This window comes from Pholis gunnellus, assembly GCF_910591455.1.
Source record: "Pholis gunnellus genome assembly, chromosome: 18".
NCBI lineage: Eukaryota > Metazoa > Chordata > Actinopteri > Perciformes > Pholidae > Pholis > Pholis gunnellus.
In genome coordinates, this window is record NC_136545.1 from 3,571,420 (window position 1) to 3,594,942 (window position 23,523).

Here is a 23,523-nt window from a genome sequence, read left to right on the forward strand (position 1 = left end):
CCTTCAGCTACCGGCGTACAGACTCTGTCAAGCTCCACAGCGATGGCTACAACACTTCCGGTTTTTAAATTCAAAATAGAACGAACCTGGGATGATGCAACATTTCAGAGACTTTGATTAGTGGTAATTCCAGGGATTCATCCCTTATTTTATGAATATGTTATTGACTTACTCATTTCTAATTTCTAATTGCCATTGCTATCTAATTACTGTTTTAAATAGGCTAGTGTTGTTTTTTATGTGTTCTCTTTGTTGTCTGTTTTCATTAAGAAAAGACTCTGTGAGGATCCGCGGAGAAAATAAGCATTTAATACAAAAATATTTAAAAGAAAATCTATTCTAAAAGTTGCGGGACTGAAAGTAAATTCAAAGCCATGGCTTGTGAGTCGTGATTGTATAAATAATTGTATTGTATTTTGATACATATTTTTTTGAAATATGAATAATTTTATGCTTTTATTGTGGAGACCACTTTGCTACTTTCCGGTCTAGTGTGGTTTTCTTGACGCAGGGCCGCTATCTTAGTATGGCGTCACAACTACGTTTGTCTACGTTATAAAATAACCACGCCCCCGCCGGTCACACCCCCTACAGAGACGTGTGCCTGTTCTGAGATAGTTTATCAGCTACAAACACCGTGGTTGTAACAGTCACTGTTCAACCCGCTTTCTGGTTCCAAGGAAGGAATTCAAACAGCTTTTTGAGAAGAGAGATTTGAGAGCATCACTGAAGCAACACGAACCAATATAATGGCTTGCTCAAATCAAAATAAATAAAAGAATGACAAATATATGCAGCACGATCAAAACTTAAATCAGCGCGTGGGGAGAAATCATTTTGTCTTCCTGGAGAATACTTGTTTGCTCAGTTTAAGTTTAAGTGTTTTTAAAACTACTCAGGTTCTTATGAAATGAGACCAGTTTTTCTCGATCTGAGGTTTCCTCCTCCTTTCAAAATCGCTTCGATAGAAGGAAGCAGAGATCCGAAGAGGAACCAGGAACCAGGAAGTGGATTAAAGAACACACAAAGCAAGAAAACACACACCTGCTCCTAAAGAAGGGAGCGCTCTCACACAAGCTCGTCGTTGACTCTGTCTGTTATTAAAGGCAAGTGCTAATAATGTTAACACGATTTAGGAAAAGATTGATCAAAACATAGACTTTTTTCATCCTCAAGTAACTCAATAGGAACTTTTAATTCCTTTATTGGCCAAACTTTGTAATATGATAGTTTATATTCGAAGCACATCACACAACGCTCTTCCACTCCCTTACTAAGTCCGTTAAGGTTTGAATAAGTGAACTTCTACCGAGGTGTTTATTGACAATACCTTTTTAATGCTACATCATTACATACATAGTAGTTCGTTTCTAAGGTGATATTGTTGTTGTGCTTTTACAGTGAATGTTCAGTTTACTTCAACAGGCACTTTCGTGGTACTTGTGTTAATGCTTGTATTTTTATACAGGCCTCATTTTATTTTCTTAATCTTTGTTTTCTTACACTGAATCAAACTTAAGGTTTCCTTTAGTGCTTTCATAGTTAGTGTGGAAACTTAGCTAAAGTTATACTTTTTTTAAAGGTTGTCTATTTTTTCTATTTCTAAGTGTATGATGCCTGTACTGTTCAGTGTTCAAACGTAAATTACCTTTTTGCATATTTCTACCAGTTATACTAGAACTGGGACTCAACCAGTCATTTCAATTGGTTTTTAAAATGTGAATTTTCTTTTTCCTGTGTTTAACCGTTTGTAAAGTACTCTGAACGCCTTTAAAATGAAAAATGTGCCTTAAGTTTAGAGAGAAGCAGCATGAAAGTTATTTACAGAATTAACTGGTCAGTGAGTTAGCCACAGTTCAAAGACAAGGTAGAAGTGTGAGGAAGTCCTCACACAGATGTCATTTCAGATTATCAACATTTTTGTGACCCCCAAAAAAATCCTAATGATATCCTGTCATGTATATTTAAATATTTCTCTTCTTTATGTCCTTTGTAAAGTGTCTTTGAGCTTCTTGAAAAGCCCTTCCTAAATAAAGTGCAGTTATCAGAAAAATAAAAATGTAGAAAATAAAAAAGTACAACGCTATTAGTAAAATTCATCTTTTAACTTATTGTGCATTTTGTCTCTTTTTTGGCATATTAATTACACTCAAAATCCATTTGTAGGGAGATGGAGTCTGTAACCAGAACTGTAGACAAAGATTTCAGAGGGCTGGATTATTTATACAATATTATCACATGTTCATTATTAAGATGATATCAATATTTCATTATGAAAATATCACAGTTATCAGTAGCGGTAACACACCCAACCTAAAGAAAACCCTCACACAGCCATCCGTTTGAGTCACATTTATTGAGTTCAATGTATTTTCTGATGGAAACACGACACAAACACAAACATGACGAGTCCCCGACGTCACATCTCTGAACCACACCGACCATTTCACTGACTAATAATTAAATAAGTTGAAAAGCTATGACTGAGCGATTTCTTTCCCCTCAGGTGAAGAATCACAGGAAACTACAGTGTTTCTTATCTAAACCAGCCCACGAGCACCAGCTGAGGCAGAAGGTTTGGAGTCACAACAAACAAGAAAGAAGCTGTAAAGTGTGAGGCGGAGCACAGCGGGCGGCATCTAACCGGTGAGACGTCATGATTTGAACTCTTCACCAGAGTGTTGACACAGAAACAGAAACCCCCCAAAAGGGACGAAACATAGAATTCCTTTAGATTTGATTTAATTTAATATTATAGAGACACATTTTATGTGGATGCTGCCACATGCCAGGGTCCAGGTATACCAACAGAATGTGCGTGTGTGTGTGTGCGCGCATGCTCAGGGTCGGCAGCGCTGGATGAAGCGTGGGTACAGGCAGACGTCTCTGATGTGATGTCTGTTCAGCAGCCAGGTGAGGAAACGCTCCAGGCCCAGACCGTAACCGCCGTGAGGACACGTGCCGTACTTCCTCTGAAACAAACACACACACACAGCAGCCTGTTAACACACACTTCTGCTGAGATGCGTAGGCCTCGTCCACGTCCCGCTGTTCCTCAGATTCAAACATCCTCTACATCATTTGTTGCAAACAAGCCTCACAGTTCCCTCTCACCGGCTGGGATTGTGGTAACCACGACTACTCTCTTAAAACATATTTACTCGCTACTACCGTCTCATGCACGGACTCACAGCTCTAGTACGAGACAGTAGTGGAGGAAGTGCTTTTAAAGACCCAGTAAAATGAAGAATAGATTTCACCAATTTGAATCATTTGTCCCTGTATTCATATACAAGTCAAATAAAAGCAGTATCGGAGTATATGTTGCACCAAGTCTGTCTTTTCTCTTCTGGTTTCAAATGTTTGAGGACTCATGCAGCACTTGAAAAATCATCCAATCACATGAGACTTTGGTCAGCGAGCTGACCACACGGGTCAGTTTGTGGGTCGGAGCAGCTTAAAGAGAGACAGGAGTGTGTTTGATATCAGAGTGTGTGTGTGTGTGTGTGTGTGTGTGTGTGTGTGTGTGTGTGTGTGTGTGTGTGTTCTTCTGTAGCTCTGTATCGCTCTGAACTCTAAGTCCGCCCACTTATTAGCGGCCCAATCAAAAGCGAAGGATTTGATTGAAATCCCTCTTGTAACTGCACATCGCTCAAAAATTCAGTTTCACTGTGAGAGCACAGAAGCTAAAGACGCTGGAACTCCCGCCTCCCTGGGACTGTGGATAGTACGGTGTTAGTGAAGACGCACTGTTTTGTGAAGTAGTGAGCATACGACTAGATAAATGAGACATGGATTGACCTGCACGAGTTGTGTGAGAGTTTGTAAACGGACATTTTCATAAAGTTTTGCTGTCGCGAAACTCGACAGTTTTCTTCAAGAGTTTAAGGGAACACCGGGTGAGTCATTGACTTACAAATGGTCGTTTTGAGGGTGAAGTAGTTTGCGCTCTATTACAGAAGTTCTATTCCTTTCTGGGCCGAGATGTGACACAGTGAGTTTTGTGTTACCTGGTCGGTGTACCAGTAGTACGGGGTCGGGTCGATCCCCTCCCTCTTGTATCCCTCCAGCAGCTCCTCAGCGTCCCAGATACGCATCGAGCCTCCGACGATCTCACCCACATTTGGCATCAACACGTCGACCTGCGGCACAGACACACACACACAAGATCAGACAGCTAATCAGTTATAAAGTAACTTCAGGGCTTCCTGCACCCCAAAAATGTGTCTTTAGGTTGAGAGCTTTCATCTTGGCTCCACAGCAGGAGGGAGCCACGCAGCACCCTGATACACCTCCAGGTTTCACAGCCAGAGTTTGACCCCTGAGGTTCGTACCGACTCGGTGAGGCGTTTGTCCTCGGGGCAGCGCTGCATGTAGAAGGACTTGATCTCGGCCGGGAAGCGGCAGAGCAGGATGGTCTCGTTGAAGGAGTCCGTCATCAACCTCTCTGGAGCTTCGGGGATGTCCTGAGAGTGGGAAGATTAAAAATACATTTAAAAAAAAAAACACAGAATTTATCAAACAATTATTTAAGAAACTTTTGGTAACAATTTACTTCCGGCCTCGTTATTTCAACAAAAAGAAAACTCCACAAAGAGGACAATTCTGTTTTCAATGCCGTCTAAAAATGTCAAAATAGCTTTTGAAATTGAATGAATACAATTTAACGTGGTTTTTCAAAGTAATAGGACTGTAGACAGAATACTGAACGTGGTGACAGAAACATCTTGAACACAGATCAAAGCAGTCACATGTTTCTGACATACAGCTGACAGAGAAGACACTCATGCCCTCTACAGGTGAGTCTGACAACTGCAGGGGAGCTGATGACCAATAAACTACAAGCTCTTTAACTACCTGCTAAACAACTAAAGGATTACAATAATGACATTAAAGGGGCACCCCATCAAGTCTACACGTCAAGTTCAGTTTGTCGTCATGAAGAGCACCACCCAGGCCCGTCAGAACCGTAGAATGACTTCTGTGGCTCTGGAGGAGCTTTGTCAAGCCCTGGAGACAGCACATCTGGAACAAACTGGACGAGTGGAGTTTGAAAGATGTAGGAGTTCAGCATGCAGGCAGGGTCTAATTAAAAGATGCGGTTGAGTTGCATTATGGGAAATGTAGGATCTATGCTAGGTACTAACTTTCAGCCCCTGCTCCTTTGACCAGTCTATTCTGTCTCTTGGGAGTTTGCCAACATTGAATTGTTTTTCTTAAATCATACTTTATTATTATTTTTAAACTTTCATTGATGTAAGGTTTTGTTTAACTTCTATTATTTGTTCAGTTGTCTGTTGCAGACCCTGGATAACTACCGGAAAACTACACAGGACAGTACAAACCAACACCATACTCCTATAAAACTGCTGCTGGCCTGAAATCAAAGTGAATTCTGGGCTACCGAGTCACGATGGGAGCTCAGTGCACAAGAACTCATTCGTAGAACGATGTGTGCGTTAGATACTCTGACGGGTGTGTACGTGTGTGTGTGTGTGTGTCGTGTTCAGTCGTCACCTCTCCAAACTCGTAGTAGGAGCCGTCGTCCTTCTTGACGTCGTGCTCTCGGAGCCACTCGATGGCTTCGGTGTAGTTCATCCGCTTGAACGGCCTCTTGGGGGGTTTGAAGTTCTGGGGGGGGACACACCATCAAAACTACACCATCAAAGAAAATATTAACACTACAATGAAAATACAGAGAAATATAAAACATCAACTCCATGTTCTTATGAAGGGCGTGTGATCAAAGGCTAAGACAGATCATGTAATGGATGAACTTTCTCCATCCCCCATGTGTTTCAGCACGACGCAACTATAAGTTAGGATGAAAACTGTGAAACATAAAAAATAACATGACGTACGGGGTTGATGTCGTAGAGCAGCTGTGCGGCGGGGGATTTGAGCACTCGGTCCACCACGTCACACACCAGATCCTCCAGTCGGTTCAGCAGATCATCAAACGACATGAAGGGACACTCGGCCTCGATGTGAGTGTACCTGAACACAGACGGCAAATCAACCAATCAACACGCAGGAGGCCGACAGGCTCCGATTCAGGAGATGACACAAGGTGTTGTGTGGCTCTGGTGTGATTAACATATCGGGTTTTTTTAATGGGTATATACTGTGCTGTCCTTTGTTAGAAGTTAAAAGAAAATTCGTCCGATCGGTGTCGATGGTAAATGAGGTCGATTGAAGCAATAAACTCCTCAGTGCAAAATCTGTTTTTCCTGCATCCGGCGCCACCATGTGGTCCATGTGGTGTGACAGTGACGTAGCTGGATGCAAGGAAGAACTGCTGAACCTCCTTTTTTCCCCCCTTCACTTGTATTTCAAACCAGCTAGGTTTCCAACATCCCAACAGTGCAGAGGAGGGGATACATGTTCAACAGTGTTTGGGCTCACTCGGATATTCAGCTGGATTTATTGGAGCGGGCTGAAGAAACGCAGTGGGACAGATGAGAGGATACGGCCGACGGCCGACGGGCGGGGGGGCCTGGGCATCAGAAGCTCGAGCGCAATGCATCCTGGTACATGCACTGCTGGCACGGCAGGAAAACTTAGCATTCTGGGTCAACATAGCACGCACTGAGGAATGTATTGCTTTATTGAACTACATTTACCATCAACACTGATTGGACATTCACAGAGAAAAAAGGTGGCGAATCATCCCTTTAAGCTACAGTTGCTGTAGCAACCCTCGTTGTGGAGGAAATGCCACATCACACAGTGCTGCTGTCTATAACGTCTTATAATTAGAGGGCTCTCAGCTTACACACAGCTATGCCCAGGTAAACCCACTACTGCAGGGTTTCTTCATCAGACTCCGGAGCAATAAAAAGCCTTTATACAACCTTTTTCTCATACATGTAGTAGTACTCCTTAGTAGTACTCACAGACACACATTGATCACCTCTGCCTGCTAATCAATTCGTCAAACCTGCCACGGCCTCTAAACATGTTTGCTGGTCACAACAGTTCACCCAGACTAGCTGGCCTGATTAACAACGTGTCTCTGTGTCTGCTCTCAACCTTCTAAAGTCTTTGTAGTGATGGAAAAAAAGCGTACTGTTAATTAACCAATTGTGTGGCTTCAGGGCAAATATTTGAAATAATTCACAGCCTTAATACGTATGAATCTAATCCCCCTTGTTGTGCCTTTCCTACACGGGGGCGACCTGAGTGTACTTTGTGAACGTGTCGGACGGTTTGCTCACTCGGACAGGTGTCTGCGGGTGCGCGACTGCTCGGCCCGGTACGACTGGGCGATGCAGAAGGTGTCGCCCAGGGCGGGGATGCAGGTCTCCAGGTAGAGCTGAGAGGACTGCGTCAGGTACGCCTCCTCGCCAAAGTAGTTGAAGTTGAACAGCGTGGAGCCGCCCTCCACCTGCGTCTGCACCATGGTGGGAGGAGTGATCTACAGCCAGAAGAAACAGATATAGTGGTTGAAATAGGAGATAAAGCTGCACACACTGTTGGTTTATTAAAGTGAAGGTCAACACGTTGACTTTGAGAAACCTGACACCTTTTTTTCCTCAATTGGACTGATATAATCTGCCATCATTTAAACAACACTCTGACTGGATAAAATCCTGGTTTTATTCAATGCTCTTCGCTAAGAAACTAAAAAGCAAAAGCCTGGGGGAGACAAAAGATTTCTCAGTGTTGCTGGCGTGCGTCACCTCGCAGTATCCGCGGCTGAAGAAGTGCTCCCTGAAGCACTGCGTGACGGTGGAGCGCACCCGGAGGACCTTGGAGACGTTCTCTCCTCTGATCAGCATGTGTCGGTTGTTCAGCTGGACGTCCACGTCCGACTCCTCGTTCAGCAGGTTGTCGGCGCCGCCCGCCGGAGATAAGCCGATCAGCTCCCAGAAGTCACAGTGCAGCTCGTGGCCTCCCGGCGCCTGGAAGAGGAAGACAGGAACTCACTGACCACCCTCGTCATGTTTCTGTACTGCAGTATGACTTCAAAGTATCTCCCAGTGTGTCTGCCAGCAGAGCGGATCAAACTAGTATCACACTGATCCAAAGCAGGGTCAGGTGAGCATGACCAAACATCTGATTTCCACCCTGCTGCGTGTATATGTGGATCTTACAATGACGAGGTTATTACAGCTCATATAACCAGGTTGTCTGATTTCCTGCACAACCTGATTTCTTCTGAGCTTGTGGCGTGCACGGAGCGTACTGCAGGTTCCGTCTGTTACGCAGCGGGTGTGTTTACCTGTTTGCCTTCAGGAACTGGAGTGACGGTCCCGTACAGAGCGACGGTGCTCTCTGTGGACAACACCAAGCCGTTGTAGCACTGGCACTGGAGGCGAGAGCGAGGAGACAAGTGTTAGTCAGCGGGAAGAATACAAAACGACAAAAAAGCTTGAATTGCTGATGAATTGCACAATGATGTAACACATTAAAAACAAAACTAAAATGGGTTGTAAAGCTGTACCAGTTTATCAGACAGGACACACTGCAGGAAACCAGATCCGTCTCTCAGCACGACAAACATCAGGTTCTTCCCTGTAGGAGAGAAAAGGTTCAAATAGGAAGACACTCTGAATTCAAAGGCCTTTACACACCGCCAGCGTTACGAATAAACTACGTGAAAACCTGAAATACTCGCCTGCTGATATTTTGCTTCAGAACGATTCATACCGGCAGTGATGCAGATTTTGCGACAGTAACAACACTATTTAAGGAAAGGGTTAAGCTAAGCTACTGTAAGCTATTTTATTGAGTTTCCTTTGAAGCTCCCTCTGTGTAAGTCTCGGGCTGTTCTTGTGAGCGGTAAGAAGAGAAGAAGTGGATCTGGACCTTTGTCAGGTTGAAAGTAGACATAAAGTTTACCGTCTTGGTTCACACTCTGTTAAAAGTGGAAGTCTTGAATATGTCCGTTTTACACGTGATTGGTTGATGCCTTTACTCTCAGTGCTAGAGCTCAGAAAAGTCAAACTTGTTTCAGATAATATTACTTTTTCATCCATAATAATATTTGCATTCTGTGTGAAAGTATTCATGACAAAAACAACAGTTCTAACAAATACATTGAAGTGTGTATCAAAAACAAGTGTGTAAAGGCCTTCAGTGTTGCCTTTTCGGGTTTAAAGACCAGAGACAAACTCAGCAGTTCGATTTATATGTTTTGTTTTCATGTGCCGGTCTCCTCACCCTGCCTCCTGAGGCGATGAACCCATCCGAACACTTTGACTCTCTGCCCTCTCTTGGCCTCCAGATGATGGATTTTAACCTGCAAAACAGTCCACACTCACCTTTAGCTCACAAGCACAATAGGGCACAGCTGGATTTAGGGCTGGGTATCAACAACTGTGAAGCACTGAAAGCTGTACCGACTATCTGGTCAGATTTGTGATCTTCTCTATATGTTCTTTGCTCAGACAGTTTCTGATTAAGAACTTTATTTTGCTCATTTTAGACGGCTTGTGTACCTTTAGACAACATTTAACACTGAGACGAGCCCAGTGTTCATCCTCGTTTTAAAAAGGACCTACGTGGCTTCTTGCAGCACAAGACAACTAAAACCTACTTTAGGAAAGAAATGCAGTCTGAACTGTCTCCATAACATATTCCATAACTAATTCCTTTGCACTTTCAGTATCACTCCTTGTCTGAGATACAGTATGTGTTGACACAGCTGGATCACTTCCACCGACAATACAAAGTAACAAAGTCAGCTGCTACAACGGGAAACATTTAACGGATAAGTTCTGCTTGAGCAGTGCCCCGTCTCCAGAAAAACGATCCACTTTCTGAACGACATGCAGCGCTACGTAAAGAGGAAGTTCTACAGCGCTGACCACCACGACTCAAACTATCTGACCTGGGTCTTCTCAGTAGTTGAACAATAAATGGCAAAATAAAAGTAAAAAAGAGCCGGATGATGAAATCAATAAAACACTAGCCTCCTATTAAAAACAGAAATGTTCTAGCTGCTAGTGTGCGTTCCAAAGCAGCCGCCTCGGTATGTGCAGGCAGCTATCCCAGGACGGCCTATTTTATTGTGAACAAATATCATTCATTAAAAATATATATAATTAAATGTATCTAGAACTTGATGAGTATTTGATCAAATAAACAGCTCACTTCAGGCTGTGATATGTTGGGATTATCTCACAGCTATGGGCCGTTGTTTGGCCTGACGTGAAGAGTGAGCCACTGTTTGAATATTCAACAGATATGAACAGATTTATTAACTATGTTCAGTAACTGTTTGTTCACCAGTTACCAACGCTTTATGTTATTTAAGACAAACACGGTAATAAACCCTGAGAATGCAGGTTACAATACAATGTTTTAGTGGTTACTTGAGCCAATATCCAATAAGTATTATTAGATGAATATACGAGTGGAAACAATATGGCTGACCGTATCAGGCTCAGGCAGGCTGGGGTCCTTCTCAATGTTGATCTTCTTGGCTTCTTCTAGGTTCTTCTCTCTCCTCTCGGTGTCCTCTGCCTGACACACAAAGCAAACATTTAAAGACACTACCTCTGCTTCTTAATCAAATAGACTTATGAATTATAGCTCAACTATGCAAAACCGCCCAGAGAGAGGAAGAAACACCCTGAATGTGCCCAGAGTTCCTTTTAAGTGAAGTAAATGTGACACACACCTCCTTCTTTTCTTTGGAATCGCACTTCGTCTGCTCACGGTTAAAGGCTTTCTTTGAGTTCTTCATCTGCGTCTTAGAGATCACCGCCCAACGCTGAGGAAGACGAAGAGGAGGAACGCATATATGATGGGATAAGAAAAAATAAAAGCAACGTATAAAGTGCAGTTTATGAGTTTCTAATTCTGCAGGTTTTTACTGAAGTCAAACTCTGCAACAGCGAGAAAAAAACAACCTTGGGGTGAACCTGCCAAGTTTAAACAGTGTAGAAAACAGTAAAGAGAGGATTTTTGACCCATAATTTCCTGTGTAAAGTTTAAGACATTAAAAAGAAAATGTTTTAAACCGACCTCTCCCTCCTTCTGTGATTCTACGTAGATGGTGGGGAACGGCTCCTTTCCAGCAAATATCAGAGCCTGTGAGGAGATTTGTACACAAACACAATGAGATGCTGACAGACATTGGCGCAAATATCGATGATATGCCCACTGTTTCTCCTGATGACGCTACATCCTGTAGCATTAAGCATATTAAACAACACGCCTGAATAGAGTTAAGGCAGATAACAGGATGTACTTTAAGCTACATGACCGTTTACCTTGAGGGGAGTTTTGAAGGGTTTCTGCTCCGTGCCGTCTCCGTCCTGGTCGCTGCCACATTTGTCCGACACATACAGCTCCCCTGTGAAGCAGAGGCAGAGTGAGACGCAGCACTCCCTCCCAGTCGTATTAAATACCTTGGATTTAAAGCTACTGCGAGGAATAGCTGGTGACTATTTTGATTTTCCTGAAACATAAATTCCATGAGTTGGCCGTCTCACGTCAACGTCCACACAAGTCTATTTCCAGTGAACCTGCCACCGTCTTGCTTAAGGATGAGTCAGGTTTTGAACTTTAGCCTCCTGAAGCCAAATTGAAACTAAAGAGCCTAGTCATCTGCAGCTTTACTAGGCTGGACAGAGATAGACAACTTGGATGTAGTGTTGGTAGGGCTGGGCAATAACCAATAACTGTATTATATCGATATTGGATCAGACTAGATATCGTCTTAGATTTTGGATGTCGTAATACGGCATAAGTTTGATCATTTCCTGCATTTAAAAACTACATTAAAGTGGTGTAATTTCCATAACTTACCAGACTGTTTTAGCTGTTCTATTATTTGCCTTTACCCACTTAAGTCATTACATCCACATTGCTGATGGTTGTTGATCAAAAAATCTCATCGTGCAAATATTTAGTAAAAGCACCCATACGATATCGACCGGGTAAATGGTCAAAAGACATTGTGATATTTGAGTTCTCAACTCTCTGATTGTTGGCAAAACAAGAGTCTGCAGGGAGGTTTACTGCTCACCAGCATTTCTTGTCCACATTTTGGGAAGAGTGCCAGCAAACACACCCATCAATCAAAGGCAAAACCCCAACAGAAAGCGTACACTACATGGCCGAAAGTACGTGGACGTCTGAACACTCCTGAACAGCCTCCACGGTTTGAGGCTCACAAGCTGATTTTGCCCCCAGGAGAGCATTTAGTGAGGACCAACACTGATGTCGGCCGATATGGCACAAGCTGCTGGATGAATAATGATACAAACCTTCAGCTCATCACACTTAAGACTTTTGGCTTGGTACACAGACACACACACACACACACACACACACACACACACACCAACCATAGGTATCTGTGGATGGATCCAGACCATCTTCACGCTGCATATGGTGACACGCTAGGAAATGAAACTAAAAGCGTCACAAGCTGAATCTCAAAAGACAAATAACGTCATGTGTTACTGAGAGCAACCCTGCAGACTATTTTACACTCCGTTGACTAAAAGAGTAAAACTACAAAGCAAAATCACACCGCGTTAACGTTCAATGGCTGTCGGAGCCCCTTAGCTGCTGCACAGCAGACAGACTGACAGATGTCATGGCTAAACGTTAGCACACAATGCCCGTTCTCTGACTCAGTTTTTATGTTCAACTTCGTTCGGTATCCACACAAAATGTATGCGACTGTGTAATCCGGCTCCGTATATCTAACCTGACACCTACAGATTCAGATATCGGCGTTAGCTAGCATGCTAACTGCTAACATCACTGCAAATGATGCAATATGCAAGACACACATGTCTTTGGGAGCTAGCTAACGGGCTAGCTCTGGCTAGCTGTTTAATTCTAACTTACCCACTGATACTTGTTCCACACCTTTCGTTAACTCCGTCGCCATGTCTGCGCAGGTGCTTCGACCGTCCGCTGAGGAGGGGGAACTAAATATTTTTGTATTGGGAAAAATGGAAACGAAACCCCAGACGCTACTGTCGGCGGTGTCTATTCAGCTGCGGAAATGCAACTTTACATCAACCCGGCCGCAGCTCGCTGTCATTGGTTGTCGACACGGGAGGAGGAAGAGGTGAGTCGACTCGCCGATTTTTTTTTTGTGCATATTTCACCAGCGCTGATTGGCGAGCATTAAAACGTCACTTCCTTGACACCGAATCCGATTGGTTGTCTTACTTGTCGGTTATCTGGTTGGCCAATTAGAAAAAAACTCATCAAAAAGCGTCAATCTTGAGACAAATCAGTTTTTGCTAAAAAAAAAAAAAGTGTATGACGCAATACTATACATAAATACTACGCTACTAAACTGATAATGTTGAGTTAAAATGAAATAATATAAAATCGTTTTTTGGTTCAGTTAATTTTTAAGGTATTTGGGCAAGTGATGGGGTCAATTATTAAACCATTGACTCAGAAGGGGTTTTAATGTTTGATTTATTAAAATGCTGTGATAAGGAGAAGTGCCTCATGCAGCTGAACAGAGATAACTGAAAACATTACAGCAACAATACAAACATACATCAAACTATACAGACCAAATAACTAGGGGTGTAACAATACGCGTATTCGTATTGAACCGTTCGGTACGAGGCTCACGGTTCGGTATGCATGACGAACCGAACAATACGTTTTAATAATACTAGTCCATTTGGAAAATGCAGAAGTTGTGGGAAATATTATGTTTTCGGTGGAGCCACTGTTCTCAAACTGGCAACACACATGACGTAACGGACAGCGTGCTCTCTGACACGCCAAAGAAAAACAATTCCAGTCGGGCACTTTTGCGCCGTGAGACACGCTACACAAAGCTAGCTCGGTGCAATATGGCTAATAGACCAGAAATAGAAGATCCTCCAACGGCCTACAGGTCTGGTGTTTGGAGCCACTTTGGTTTCTCTGTGAACTATAAGGGCGATGGCGAGAGAGTGGTGGATACAAAAACAACGGTATGTCGCATTTGCTACACGAGTGTAGGCTACATCAGTGGGAACACCTCAAACATGTTAACCCATTTACGCCGACATCACCGCAGTGTGGCAGTGGGTGGAACTAAACGAAAACCTGGAGCAGCACACACGCTTCAAACTCTCCCTGAAGCGTTTAAGCAGCTGTTCCCTGCCGATTCGAACAAGGCTAAAGCGATCACCACGGCGATTGGTCCATTTATAGCCGCGGACATGAGACCGGACTCTGTAGTGTAAAACGCTTTATGAACCTGCTGAATGTTATTGAGCCCCATTACACAATTCCTTCACAAGCCCATTTCAGCTAAACCGTAATTCCTGTTTTGTACAAGAAAACAAAAGCATAAATAGAGAATCAAATGTCCGAGGCACCCGCTGCTGCTCTGACAACGTATGCCTGGACGTCAAGCTACACAAATCTACCCGACTGTACCTCACCGCTGAACGGGAGATGGAGAGCTACGTTCTGCAGACCACTTGAGAGTCACACGAGCGAAGATTTGGTCCAAGTAAAAGTTGGAGCGAGCTAATGTAACTATTCCTGTGACTACTGATAATGCCAGGGATATAGTAAATGCTGCTGGAGCTGCTGGAGTAGGACCACAAATAGGATGCTTTGCCCATGTCATTAATCCAGCATCTCATAAAGCAACGGCAGTGCAGCAGATCTCTGGCCTCCTAGCAAAGATCAGAAAGATTGTGACCTTCTTTCACAGAAGCACAACGGCAGTAAAATGATGATGGGGAAGATGTAAGTAACAATACTACATTTATTTTTTTAATTAAGGAGCAGTTTTTTATGCTTATGTGTTGCTAAGAAGACACCCCAGAAGATGGGTCACTCAGGTATAGTTCCATCATTGTTCAAAGTCAAAGAATAACTTTATGATGTTAGTTTTAATGAATAAATATATTTAAAAATTAAGTATGTTTCTCTGGCATTTATAGTTTTCTACTGTATTGAAAACGTACCGAAACGTACCGAACCGTGGCACCACTGTATCGTACCGAACCGTGAATTTTGTGAACCGTTACACCCCTACAAATAACAGGTGAGGGGCTCAATCATCACAACAAGCCAATGTTTGTTCAGAGAAGTCTATATGACAATATCAATTATTCTGTTCAGTTATTTATTGGCAAAAATATGATTATTAAATCCCACAATGCTGTACTCTACTTAAAATGTAGAGGTCTCCCACAATCCTTAAATAATTTACAGAAAATAAAAAGAAACATAACAAGTTACTTATTATTTCCCAACATATTTAAAACAAGAAATATCCCAATATAATATTGTTGTTTTTATTCTATCACTATCCCTCACACAATTGTCTGCTTATCCATTTGTATTTAATTACACTTTTTTTTGTTTTATTTCTTTTTGTCTTTTTACATTTAAGTTGACTATTTTGCAATTGTTTACTCGTACTTGTCTTTCATATTTTACTTGAAAGACTAAAAGTTTTTTAAAAGATGAAAACTCGCTGGTCCTCATGAGCAGTGATAACCACCATGGCTGAGAAGAGATAGAACGCTACATACAGAAACTCTACGCTAGTTCTTGTGTGTTTGAGGCTCCACAGATTTGAACACAGGCTCCATTAAGGTGAATACCAAATCCAGGACAGAGAGGCTGAGTGAACGTGGTCTGGACTCTGTGGAGGAGAGTCATGATGGTTTCAGAGACGCTGTAGAAGGACAGAATACCTGCACTGTGGTCCAGGTACACTCCTACTGTGGAGGACTGAGGGCCTGAGATGGAGGTTCTGATGTTGTTATGACTTAATTCATAACCGTCGGAGAAACATTGTAGTGCCCACGACTTGTCGTTGTTTCCAAATGCACTCTCTCTTCCTGCCCTGCTCATGTTCTTGTATGCGACTGCTACAAAAACGCCTTCCCCATACCACTCCACCTCCCAGTAACAACGTCCAGTCAGACTTTCTCTACACAAAACCTGGTGCCAGTCAGTGAATTTGTCTGGGTGAACAGGATAGAAATGGTCATTTGTAAATTTGTATTGTACCTGCAGTCTACTTATAATCCCCGCAAATTTATGTGCTGTGGTTTTATCCAGTGTGATTTCACACGAGTATTTGAGGAAATCTGTTCTGGTCTCGGGCTCTGCTTGTGGCGGTAAAACATCTTCGACCCCTAGCAGTGAGATCCTGCTCCATTCCTCGCTGAGAATGCCCTGTAGTTTCTCTCTGGCCTCCGACACAGCCGCGGTCACATCCCCGGCGTACCTCTGGGAACGGATCGTGACGCTGGGCGACTCTGTAGCCTCGGCGAGACGCGAGAGCGAGGCGTAGCTGTGCAGAAACCGGGTGTGATCCGCCGCGCGAGAGAGCCGCTCCAGCTCGGCGTCTTTCCCGCTCAGCTCGGAGATCTCCTGCTGCAGCTTCTCCTGAAGCCCGTTCACGTGACTCACTTCCGATTTCTGACGCGATCTGATCTGTCGCTTCGCGTCCGTGAAGATCTTCTCGCTGTCCCTCACAGCATTATCAGCGGAGCGATTGATATCCTCCACCTCCTGCTGAAGCACCTTCTCATCTTTCTCTCTGTTCTGGATTCTCTGCTGGATCTTCTGTCGACTCGCCCCGAGCTCTTTCTGCCTCTTGGCCATTTCTGCTGCAGCTGAGACTGTGTCGTGGCCTTTATGTTCATCCATGGAGCACAGATAACAGATACATTGTTGATCAGTTTGGCAAAATATCTTCATCACCTCATTGTGACGAGTACAGATGTTCTCCTGAAGCTTCTTGGAGGGGTCGATCAGCTTGTGCTTCTCAAAGGCAGAGGATTCATAGTGAGGCTGGAGGTGCTGCTCACAATAAGAGACCACACACTGCAGACAGGACTTGAGAGCTTTCAGTTTTCTCCCAGTGCAGAAATCACAAGCCACATCTTCAGGTCCAGCATAGCAGTGATCAGCTGGAGCAGCTTGGAGTCCCATCTTCATCAGTTCCTCCACTAAATCTGCCAGCATAGTGTTTCTCACCATGGAAGGCCTCGGAATAAATTCCTGTCTGCACTGAGGACAGCTGTGGAGTTTATTCTTGTCCTCTTCATCCCAGTGGCTTTTGATACAGCTCATACAGTAGTTGTGTCCACAGGGAATAGTCACTGGATCCTTCAGTAGGTCCAGACAGATCGAACAGCAGAGCTTGTCCTGGTCCAGCTGAATTCCTCTCTGCGCCATTTCACCACTCAGACTTTCGTTAGAGAGCAGGAAGAAGGAGGAGGAGGAGGAGCTATGAGGGTTAGATTCACTCCAGGACGACACTAACCCGGACAGGATCAGTGGGCTTCATGATCGTCAAACAAAGCTGGTTCACTCACTCATGTTTTATCAATTGTGAAGAGTGTAGAAAATAAAATGTTTGTGCTGTTAGTTGACAGCTTTTGAAATCGTTTTATCTTTCACAAATCATGATCCTTCGGAAGCCCATGAGAGGCAAGTGAAAAAACTAATATATCAAATGTTTTCTCTCCTAACAGAAGAAAACAGGTTTTGTGTCTTACATCTGTATTTTGTTTACTTTACATAACTTGCTAACACAAGATATATGAAGCTTGTATTTAGAGTGCGTGGAGAAATTAAAACTCACCTGGAAGGAGGTGGCGCACTTCAGCCTCTTGTAACCGAAAGGTCTATTACACAACCAACAGTTACAAAATGATCCTGACAGAAAAAAACATTTGTTTCACCTGTTTTTATATGAAAGAAAGTAATTTGTAAAAATGATTCTTTTCTACTGTTTCACAGATTAAATACAGATTAAGTAGTTTAGAGAGATTACCCTGGCAAAGCCATTTTTAGAAAAACTTCTCAAATCATAAATAGGAGAAAACTATTGTGATCAGACTCAGAATTAATTTGTTCTCACTTTCCTCATATACACATACATGTATATATACATACATATACATAGATATTGTGTATATATATATATATATATATATATATATACACATACCTATTTATACAGATTGTGTGCATATATATATATATATATATATATATGGTATATACATACATATATACTAATATATATAACGACATCCATGCTGCTCCTGTCTTTATTGCAATACTAGAACTGTTACCAGTGCCACATTCACTGCTACAGATACCCCCCCCCCTCCTCCTCCTCCTCCTCCTCCTCGTCCTCCAGTAGTTCCCACAGAAAGCAGACACAACTCACATGCCTTTGAAAAAGGATTGTGTTTTATTTACAGTCATATTCATCAGAATTACAATACAAACGATTTGTAGACTGAGTCTCCACAGACGGAGAATTCCCTCAGAGCTTGAGGAGGTCAGCTGGAGGCTGTGTGTGTGTGTGTGTGTGTGTGTGTGTGTGTGTGTGTGTGTGTGTGTGAGTGTGTGTGGCAGCTTTGGCAGAGAGAAAGTCCTTGGATGTATCTGCAGCCTCCTCTTCCTCTTCTTCTTGTCCTCTCCTTGGTTCTCCTGCTCAGTGACTCTCTCCTTTCTTTCCCACGACCTACATGGCGACAGAGTAAAATGACGAGTGAGTCACAGACAAAGCTGAACATAAAAGAGCCCAGGCGGCTGTAACTGGTCCGTACCCTCTTGAAGTCGCTCATGTTGGTGGCCTGTACTGGAGTGCCTATGAACGTCAGGTAGTTGATTTTTGTCGTCTCCTCGCCTCCTTGGTTTGACTTGATAAACAACTGGTGAAAAAAATAAATGGGGTCAATAAACACACTAACCGGTCAGGCTGCTCTCATTACTCGCTGTAATTGGTAGACAAAACAAAACGGATGTAATCCACGTAATCATGGACCAGGCCTCATAAAGGCCCACATAGGGCAGGCGGGTCAAACGAATAGTGATCTTTCACCCAGGAGGCCGCTGTTCGCTCCCCGTGTGAAACGGGAAGTCATGCTTCATCTATTTGATGCATAACCTCCGTACTTAAATAATGCTATGCCCGTAGTTATTCTAATCTAAACGTTGTTGTTTTCCTAAACCTAACTAAGTAAGTGTCCTGCGAGGTCGGAAGTTTATTTTGAAAAGACTGTATGCATGTATCGAGCGTAAATTTACACGTGATGATAAAACGCGTTCACTCTTAGTACTATAAAAGGACCAGAAATGTCTAACTATGAGATTTTCTTCGTTCAGTTATCTCCAGATTTCGTACTCAGAACTGCTTGATAAATACGGGCCCCTGGTGTTCTGACCCCCAGTTGATCGTTCACTCATTAAATCAGAAACTATTCTTGTGGGTTCAAATATGGCTTTCATGATAGACTGTAAACACAAAGGGCATAGAAAGAAACTGAGCCAATAAATGACTACTTGGTGTCTCGCCTGATTGAAATACATTAGCCGGTGCATTTCAGCACATTCAGCGTGACATGTGGTCTGAAGCCTGACCATGGCTTTGTCTCAGCAGTATGTGTTGGCAACCTGGCCCTCACCGTGACGCTCTGTACGTTCTGAAACTTGACGTAGCGCAGCGGGATCAGACCGTCTTCTTTGTAGTCTTCCTCCGACAGCTCCAGACTCTGAGTGGCTTCGCTCCGCTCGGCGTCGTCGAAGCCCATCGACCGGGGGAGGTTGATGAACACCTTCACCACCTTGGGGGCTTGGGCTGACGGGCGAGAGGGAGGGAGACAGCAAGAGGAGGGAGCAAAGGAAAGGACGTTAGCTATCGGAGAACAAAAGTGTATTTTCATCACAATACCTCCAGATGGGAGATTACGATTATTTAGATGTAGAGCGGCATTAAAAACTCACCAAAGTCTGAGGACAGGAGCTTCATAGAGTAGAGCTTCACAGGCTGGTTGAAGGCGATAGTTATCAGCAACTAGACAAGATTAATGGACGGCAACAAAACAGACACATTACCATCAAGTTCAACTTATAGTTCAGTACAATTAACCAACCACACGTGTTTAGCTACGAGTACGCAGATTGACCAACGCTGGTGTGCTGTGTGGTGGCTAAGGTTGACACGGCTCTCCTGTAAGATCATTTTTCGTAATTTTTTTTTTTTTGCACAAATATTGGGAAAGGGGAAAATGACATTCTGAGTGAACAGCTCGTACCTGCTCATCACAGTCGGACTCCATGTAGGAGGAGTCTTTGATTAGGCAGTTATCGAAGCCGCAGTCGTCGCTCTCGTTGAGGCACTCGCAGCCGTTTTTGCTGACGAAAGGCATGAGGTCCATCTGCAAACAAACCAAACAAGACAAAAAAAAACATTTATACATGTCCTTTTGAGGCATCTGACTGACTCGCATCCTCTCCGGTTCACACTAATTCTGCACATGCTTGTGTTCAGATGTCATTTCTTACCCTCTATGTCTGGATTCCTACAAAAATAGCTTATGGGGTATTTGGAACTATTTAAAAAAAGAAAGGCAGAAATTGTCAACTCACGTATCCCTTTGGAATGTCGGAGTCCTCGCTGTTTCCCGGGTCGTTCTCTGTGTGCTGTTTGATCTTCTCCTCCAGACCCGCAGAGTCTGCCCCCTGATACTGGTCCACCCGAACCCGGTTCCTGAAGAACAAGAACGTCGGCGTGGCTGAGATGCTGTTGGCGGCCGCTGTTGCCTGAGAAGGAAAACATTTTTTTTTTACATTTCTGTTACAGATCAACTTTCTGCTGCTTTGACACACAGGAAATTAACGTTTTTTGGGTCCAACTTTTTCACAAAGCCAACTTCACAGAGAGTTTGAATTCTAATGCCTAATGGCTGGTAACATCTTGGGAGAGTAACGACTTCTTGTGCCATTTCAAATTGAAGGACAAGTCTGGTGAAGTTCTGGATTTTTTGTTACTGTGAACAAATCTCATGAAAAGACCAAACCAACACTGAACTGATCCTGCTATCAAGTTTGTGTTTGTGTAGCTAAAGTCTGGTATACAGTATCTTCTTCCTCTGTGCCAAAGAGCTCCATTGTTACAGAACAACTATAAAACCACATCAACAAGCCACACTGGTTCACTGGGTGACATGTGGCCATGAACACACCCACATACTGTAGTTTCTTTGGGACTCAATGCCACACCCTGCTGCCCCAAATACTCACTAGAGCACCAAGAGTGGATTAATGCGCCGAAGAAAATAGTCCCCCAACAAATGTGCTATTTCCTTTTGAAATTTGAGTTTGAGTGACACTGGCTCCAAACTACAGTGATCAGCTGTTTTAAGAAATGACTGAGCCTTTAAGAAAACGACACTCTATATTTGGGAGCCACTTTTAAAGATTCAAGTCTTCAGAAGCACCAATGCGCTTGGAGTCGAGTGACACAGTGAGGATAGGGAAGTCAAAGGCTTTGAGTGAAGGAATATCACATCATTGGTTTTGGACTTTTTGTTGATAATATTAAAAATATTGACCAACAACAACTTTATCCTTTAGAAACTCTACTTCCTTCAGACTACACTGACTTTTTGGGGGAAGTTTGGTCGACTAGTTACCTAAGCAAAAATGTAATGAGATGAGATGAAAGCTTCTAGAAAAACTTTGATTACGTGAGTAAAACTTGTCAGCGCCATTGTTTATTGCTGTTGGTTCATAAAGGAATTCAGTAATGAAAAAGATCATTTTCTTTTTTATTTAATGTTGCTTCAACACTAAAAAACAACATTAAAAAAACTAAACAGGAAAGTCATTAGTCTAACCGGATCCCCACAGGTTTTCCGGCCTGGCTTTAGTCTGGCCTGACACTCAGATAATCATCTAATAAACATTAACATCAATGCTACACCTGGGGTTGCAGAGGAAAGTGATTCAACAGCCATCGCTCTCCTTAAATCACTGACTCACCTGACAGACGTGAACATCTACTTCGAGGAAGACGACCTGTGGGTACTTGTTACTCAACGTGTTGAAGGCTGGAGCTATTCTGACACAGGGCCGACACCTGAAGGGGACAGAGGACGGTGTGTTAGCTCGGGTAGTGCTGAATCGGCCAATCGACAAGTCAATTAGCATTAAAGAAACCGACAACCCTTCAATAATCAATGGTTTATATGATAGTAACTACTGAATAATGCACTGTTGGATGATTTACAGTACATCAGAATCTAATCATGTACAGTATATACTGATATTTATTATTATTATCTCCAATACTCTATGCTTCAGACACATTGTTACAACTTTAACTGTGTAACTACACAAACAGTACTTGTTATAGATATATATTACATATTATATGTATAGCCTGACAGACACTGGCTTTTTAAGGAGTAGTTTAGAAATGTAATATATATATTTATTAATAATAATTAATCCATAAACACACATCTTTGTTAAAGATGACTTAATGTCTCTCTGGTGGACTGTGTATGGGAGACAGTTGTCTCGAAATTAAAGATATCTATAGCATGACTGGAAGGTTTTGCTCGTGCGTTATGCTTGATTCAGCCCGCAATATGAAGACATCTTTGATAAAACGCACATCACAGTATTACCAGAGGTCAACGTTGGATCTTGTAATCGCTTTAATTTCTCGCATACATCCCACAAGGTGTTTCATTTACTAACTTCATTACAAGCTACCAGCGAAACCAGAAAACAACGTCATATGTTACAAGCTGTAAATAGATTAGGTCTCGTACAAAAGTCAACCATCGAAACTCATTTAACGCTAGCTACTCAAACTAAGTTAACGTTGCCCGCCGCACTAAAATACATAATACCTAACGTCAGAAGCACTTCGTACAGTGGCGAGTGAAATATTACAGTGTTTAACATGTATAATGGTGCTACTGTTGCCTTTTTAAATCATTAAGTCTTACGAACCCTGAGCAGCCAAGTTACTGTAATACTGCTATGTCATTGTAAGCAACAGAGCTAACGTTACTCAGCTAACAGCTGCTAAAGATAGCATGCTAACCTTGCTTTCCTGGCAATAAAGAAGCTACACCTGTCAGATAACGTGGCTATCCGGCTCGTGTCAGCGCCACAAAACAGCTGACCGACGATCTGTGAATGTTTCCCAGTCTTACGTTCATGGGACAGACCAAAGTGCTAAGCGCTGCAAGCTGCTGGGCCTCGGAAGCCGGGTTGGTCAGCTTACCCAGCCATTGTGAACTTCACTACGGCGAGCCTGGAGCCGGCGGCCGCTAGCTCCGGTTGGAAGTCCGGGTCACTAGCGATCACTTTTACACCAACCATGGTACCGTTTGAGCCTGCAGTGTGAGTTAGTTATCCGGGGGGTGTTCAGGACAGGAAACTGGGTAACCTAATAAAAATAAAGTGTTGTGTTTTTAGCTTTCTGACAGTATGCTAGCTGACTAGCTGCTTTCAGGACCACACTACAGGTACAGTGAGCTGCTTCCGGATGTGGACTCATGATTGGCCAATAGACAACCGGAAAGGCGGGTTGTTTTCCTTCTTATTCGGTGTTTTTTTGGGCAGTTTAGATGCTTCTATGCTGCCCTCCACAGGATAAAGAGAAAATAAAAACTGATATTTTTGGGGCGATTTCTTTATGGTATACTAAACTATGACATATTATTCCATTATTCTTGACATACAATATACAATGGCAGTGTGACTATATCCGTCAAACTATACTGTGACGTTTTACGACCTTTTCGA

General features: G+C 43.0%; 3 protein-coding genes across 4 annotated transcripts; all 3 read right to left on the minus strand.

Moving 5' to 3' along the window:
• Positions 1 to 2,343: 2,343 nt before the first annotated feature.
• On the minus strand, positions 2,344 to 13,011 carry nars1 (asparaginyl-tRNA synthetase 1). Of its 2 annotated transcripts, none has more exons than XM_079179439.1 (15): positions 12,835 to 13,011; positions 11,223 to 11,305; positions 10,975 to 11,040; positions 10,628 to 10,720; positions 10,381 to 10,470; positions 9,166 to 9,244; positions 8,447 to 8,517; positions 8,225 to 8,311; positions 7,683 to 7,904; positions 7,218 to 7,417; positions 5,862 to 5,997; positions 5,518 to 5,631; positions 4,335 to 4,466; positions 4,011 to 4,142; positions 2,344 to 2,972 (listed from the first exon to the last, which is right to left on the minus strand). In XM_079179439.1, exons 1-15 carry the CDS (start codon positions 12,854 to 12,856, stop codon positions 2,841 to 2,843), a joined length of 1,659 nt encoding a protein of 552 aa, XP_079035565.1. In that variant the 5' UTR covers positions 12,857 to 13,011; the 3' UTR covers positions 2,344 to 2,840. The 2 variants fall into 2 exon arrangements, with proteins under 2 accessions (XP_079035565.1, XP_079035564.1); XM_079179438.1 differs by having other exon boundaries at positions 12,814 to 13,011.
• Positions 13,012 to 13,393: 382 nt separating this feature from the next.
• On the minus strand, positions 13,394 to 17,143 carry LOC306710097 (tripartite motif-containing protein 16-like). The gene has a single exon (XM_079178482.1). It carries the CDS (start codon positions 17,134 to 17,136, stop codon positions 15,484 to 15,486), a length of 1,653 nt encoding a protein of 550 aa, XP_079034608.1. The 5' UTR covers positions 17,137 to 17,143; the 3' UTR covers positions 13,394 to 15,483.
• A 997-nt stretch (positions 17,144 to 18,140) lies between these two features.
• On the minus strand, positions 18,141 to 23,251 carry txnl1 (thioredoxin-like 1). Its single transcript, XM_079178522.1, has 8 exons — positions 23,000 to 23,251; positions 21,742 to 21,838; positions 20,347 to 20,520; positions 20,013 to 20,135; positions 19,702 to 19,771; positions 19,383 to 19,555; positions 18,525 to 18,629; positions 18,141 to 18,439 (listed from the first exon to the last, which is right to left on the minus strand). The coding sequence occupies exons 1-8, from the start codon at positions 23,095 to 23,097 to the stop codon at positions 18,410 to 18,412; spliced, it is 870 nt and encodes a 289-aa protein (XP_079034648.1). The 5' UTR covers positions 23,098 to 23,251; the 3' UTR covers positions 18,141 to 18,409.
• Between the last annotated feature and the right edge of the window lie 272 nt (positions 23,252 to 23,523).

Coding starts and splice junctions, on each gene's coding strand:
- nars1 (XM_079179438.1), bottom strand. CDS start 12,856: ATGGCGACGGAGTTAACGAAAGGTGTGGAACAAGTATCAGTGG. Junction 11,041..11,222: donor CCTTCAAAACTCCCCTCAAG/GTAAACGGTCAT, acceptor ATCTCCTCACAG/GCTCTGATATTTGCTGGAAA. Junction 10,721..10,974: donor AATCACAGAAGGAGGGAGAG/GTCGGTTTAAAA, acceptor CGTCTTCCTCAG/CGTTGGGCGGTGATCTCTAA.
- LOC306710097 (XM_079178482.1), bottom strand. CDS start 17,136: ATGGCGCAGAGAGGAATTCAGCTGGACCAGGACAAGCTCTGCTGTTCG.
- txnl1 (XM_079178522.1), bottom strand. CDS start 23,097: ATGGTTGGTGTAAAAGTGATCGCTAGTGACCCGGACTTCCAACCGGAG. Junction 21,839..22,999: donor GTGAAGTTCACAATGGCTGG/GTAAGCTGACCA, acceptor TGTCCCCTTCAG/GTGTCGGCCCTGTGTCAGAA. Junction 19,556..19,701: donor GCTCCTGTCCTCAGACTTTG/GTGAGTTTTTAA, acceptor CTCGCCCGTCAG/CCCAAGCCCCCAAGGTGGTG.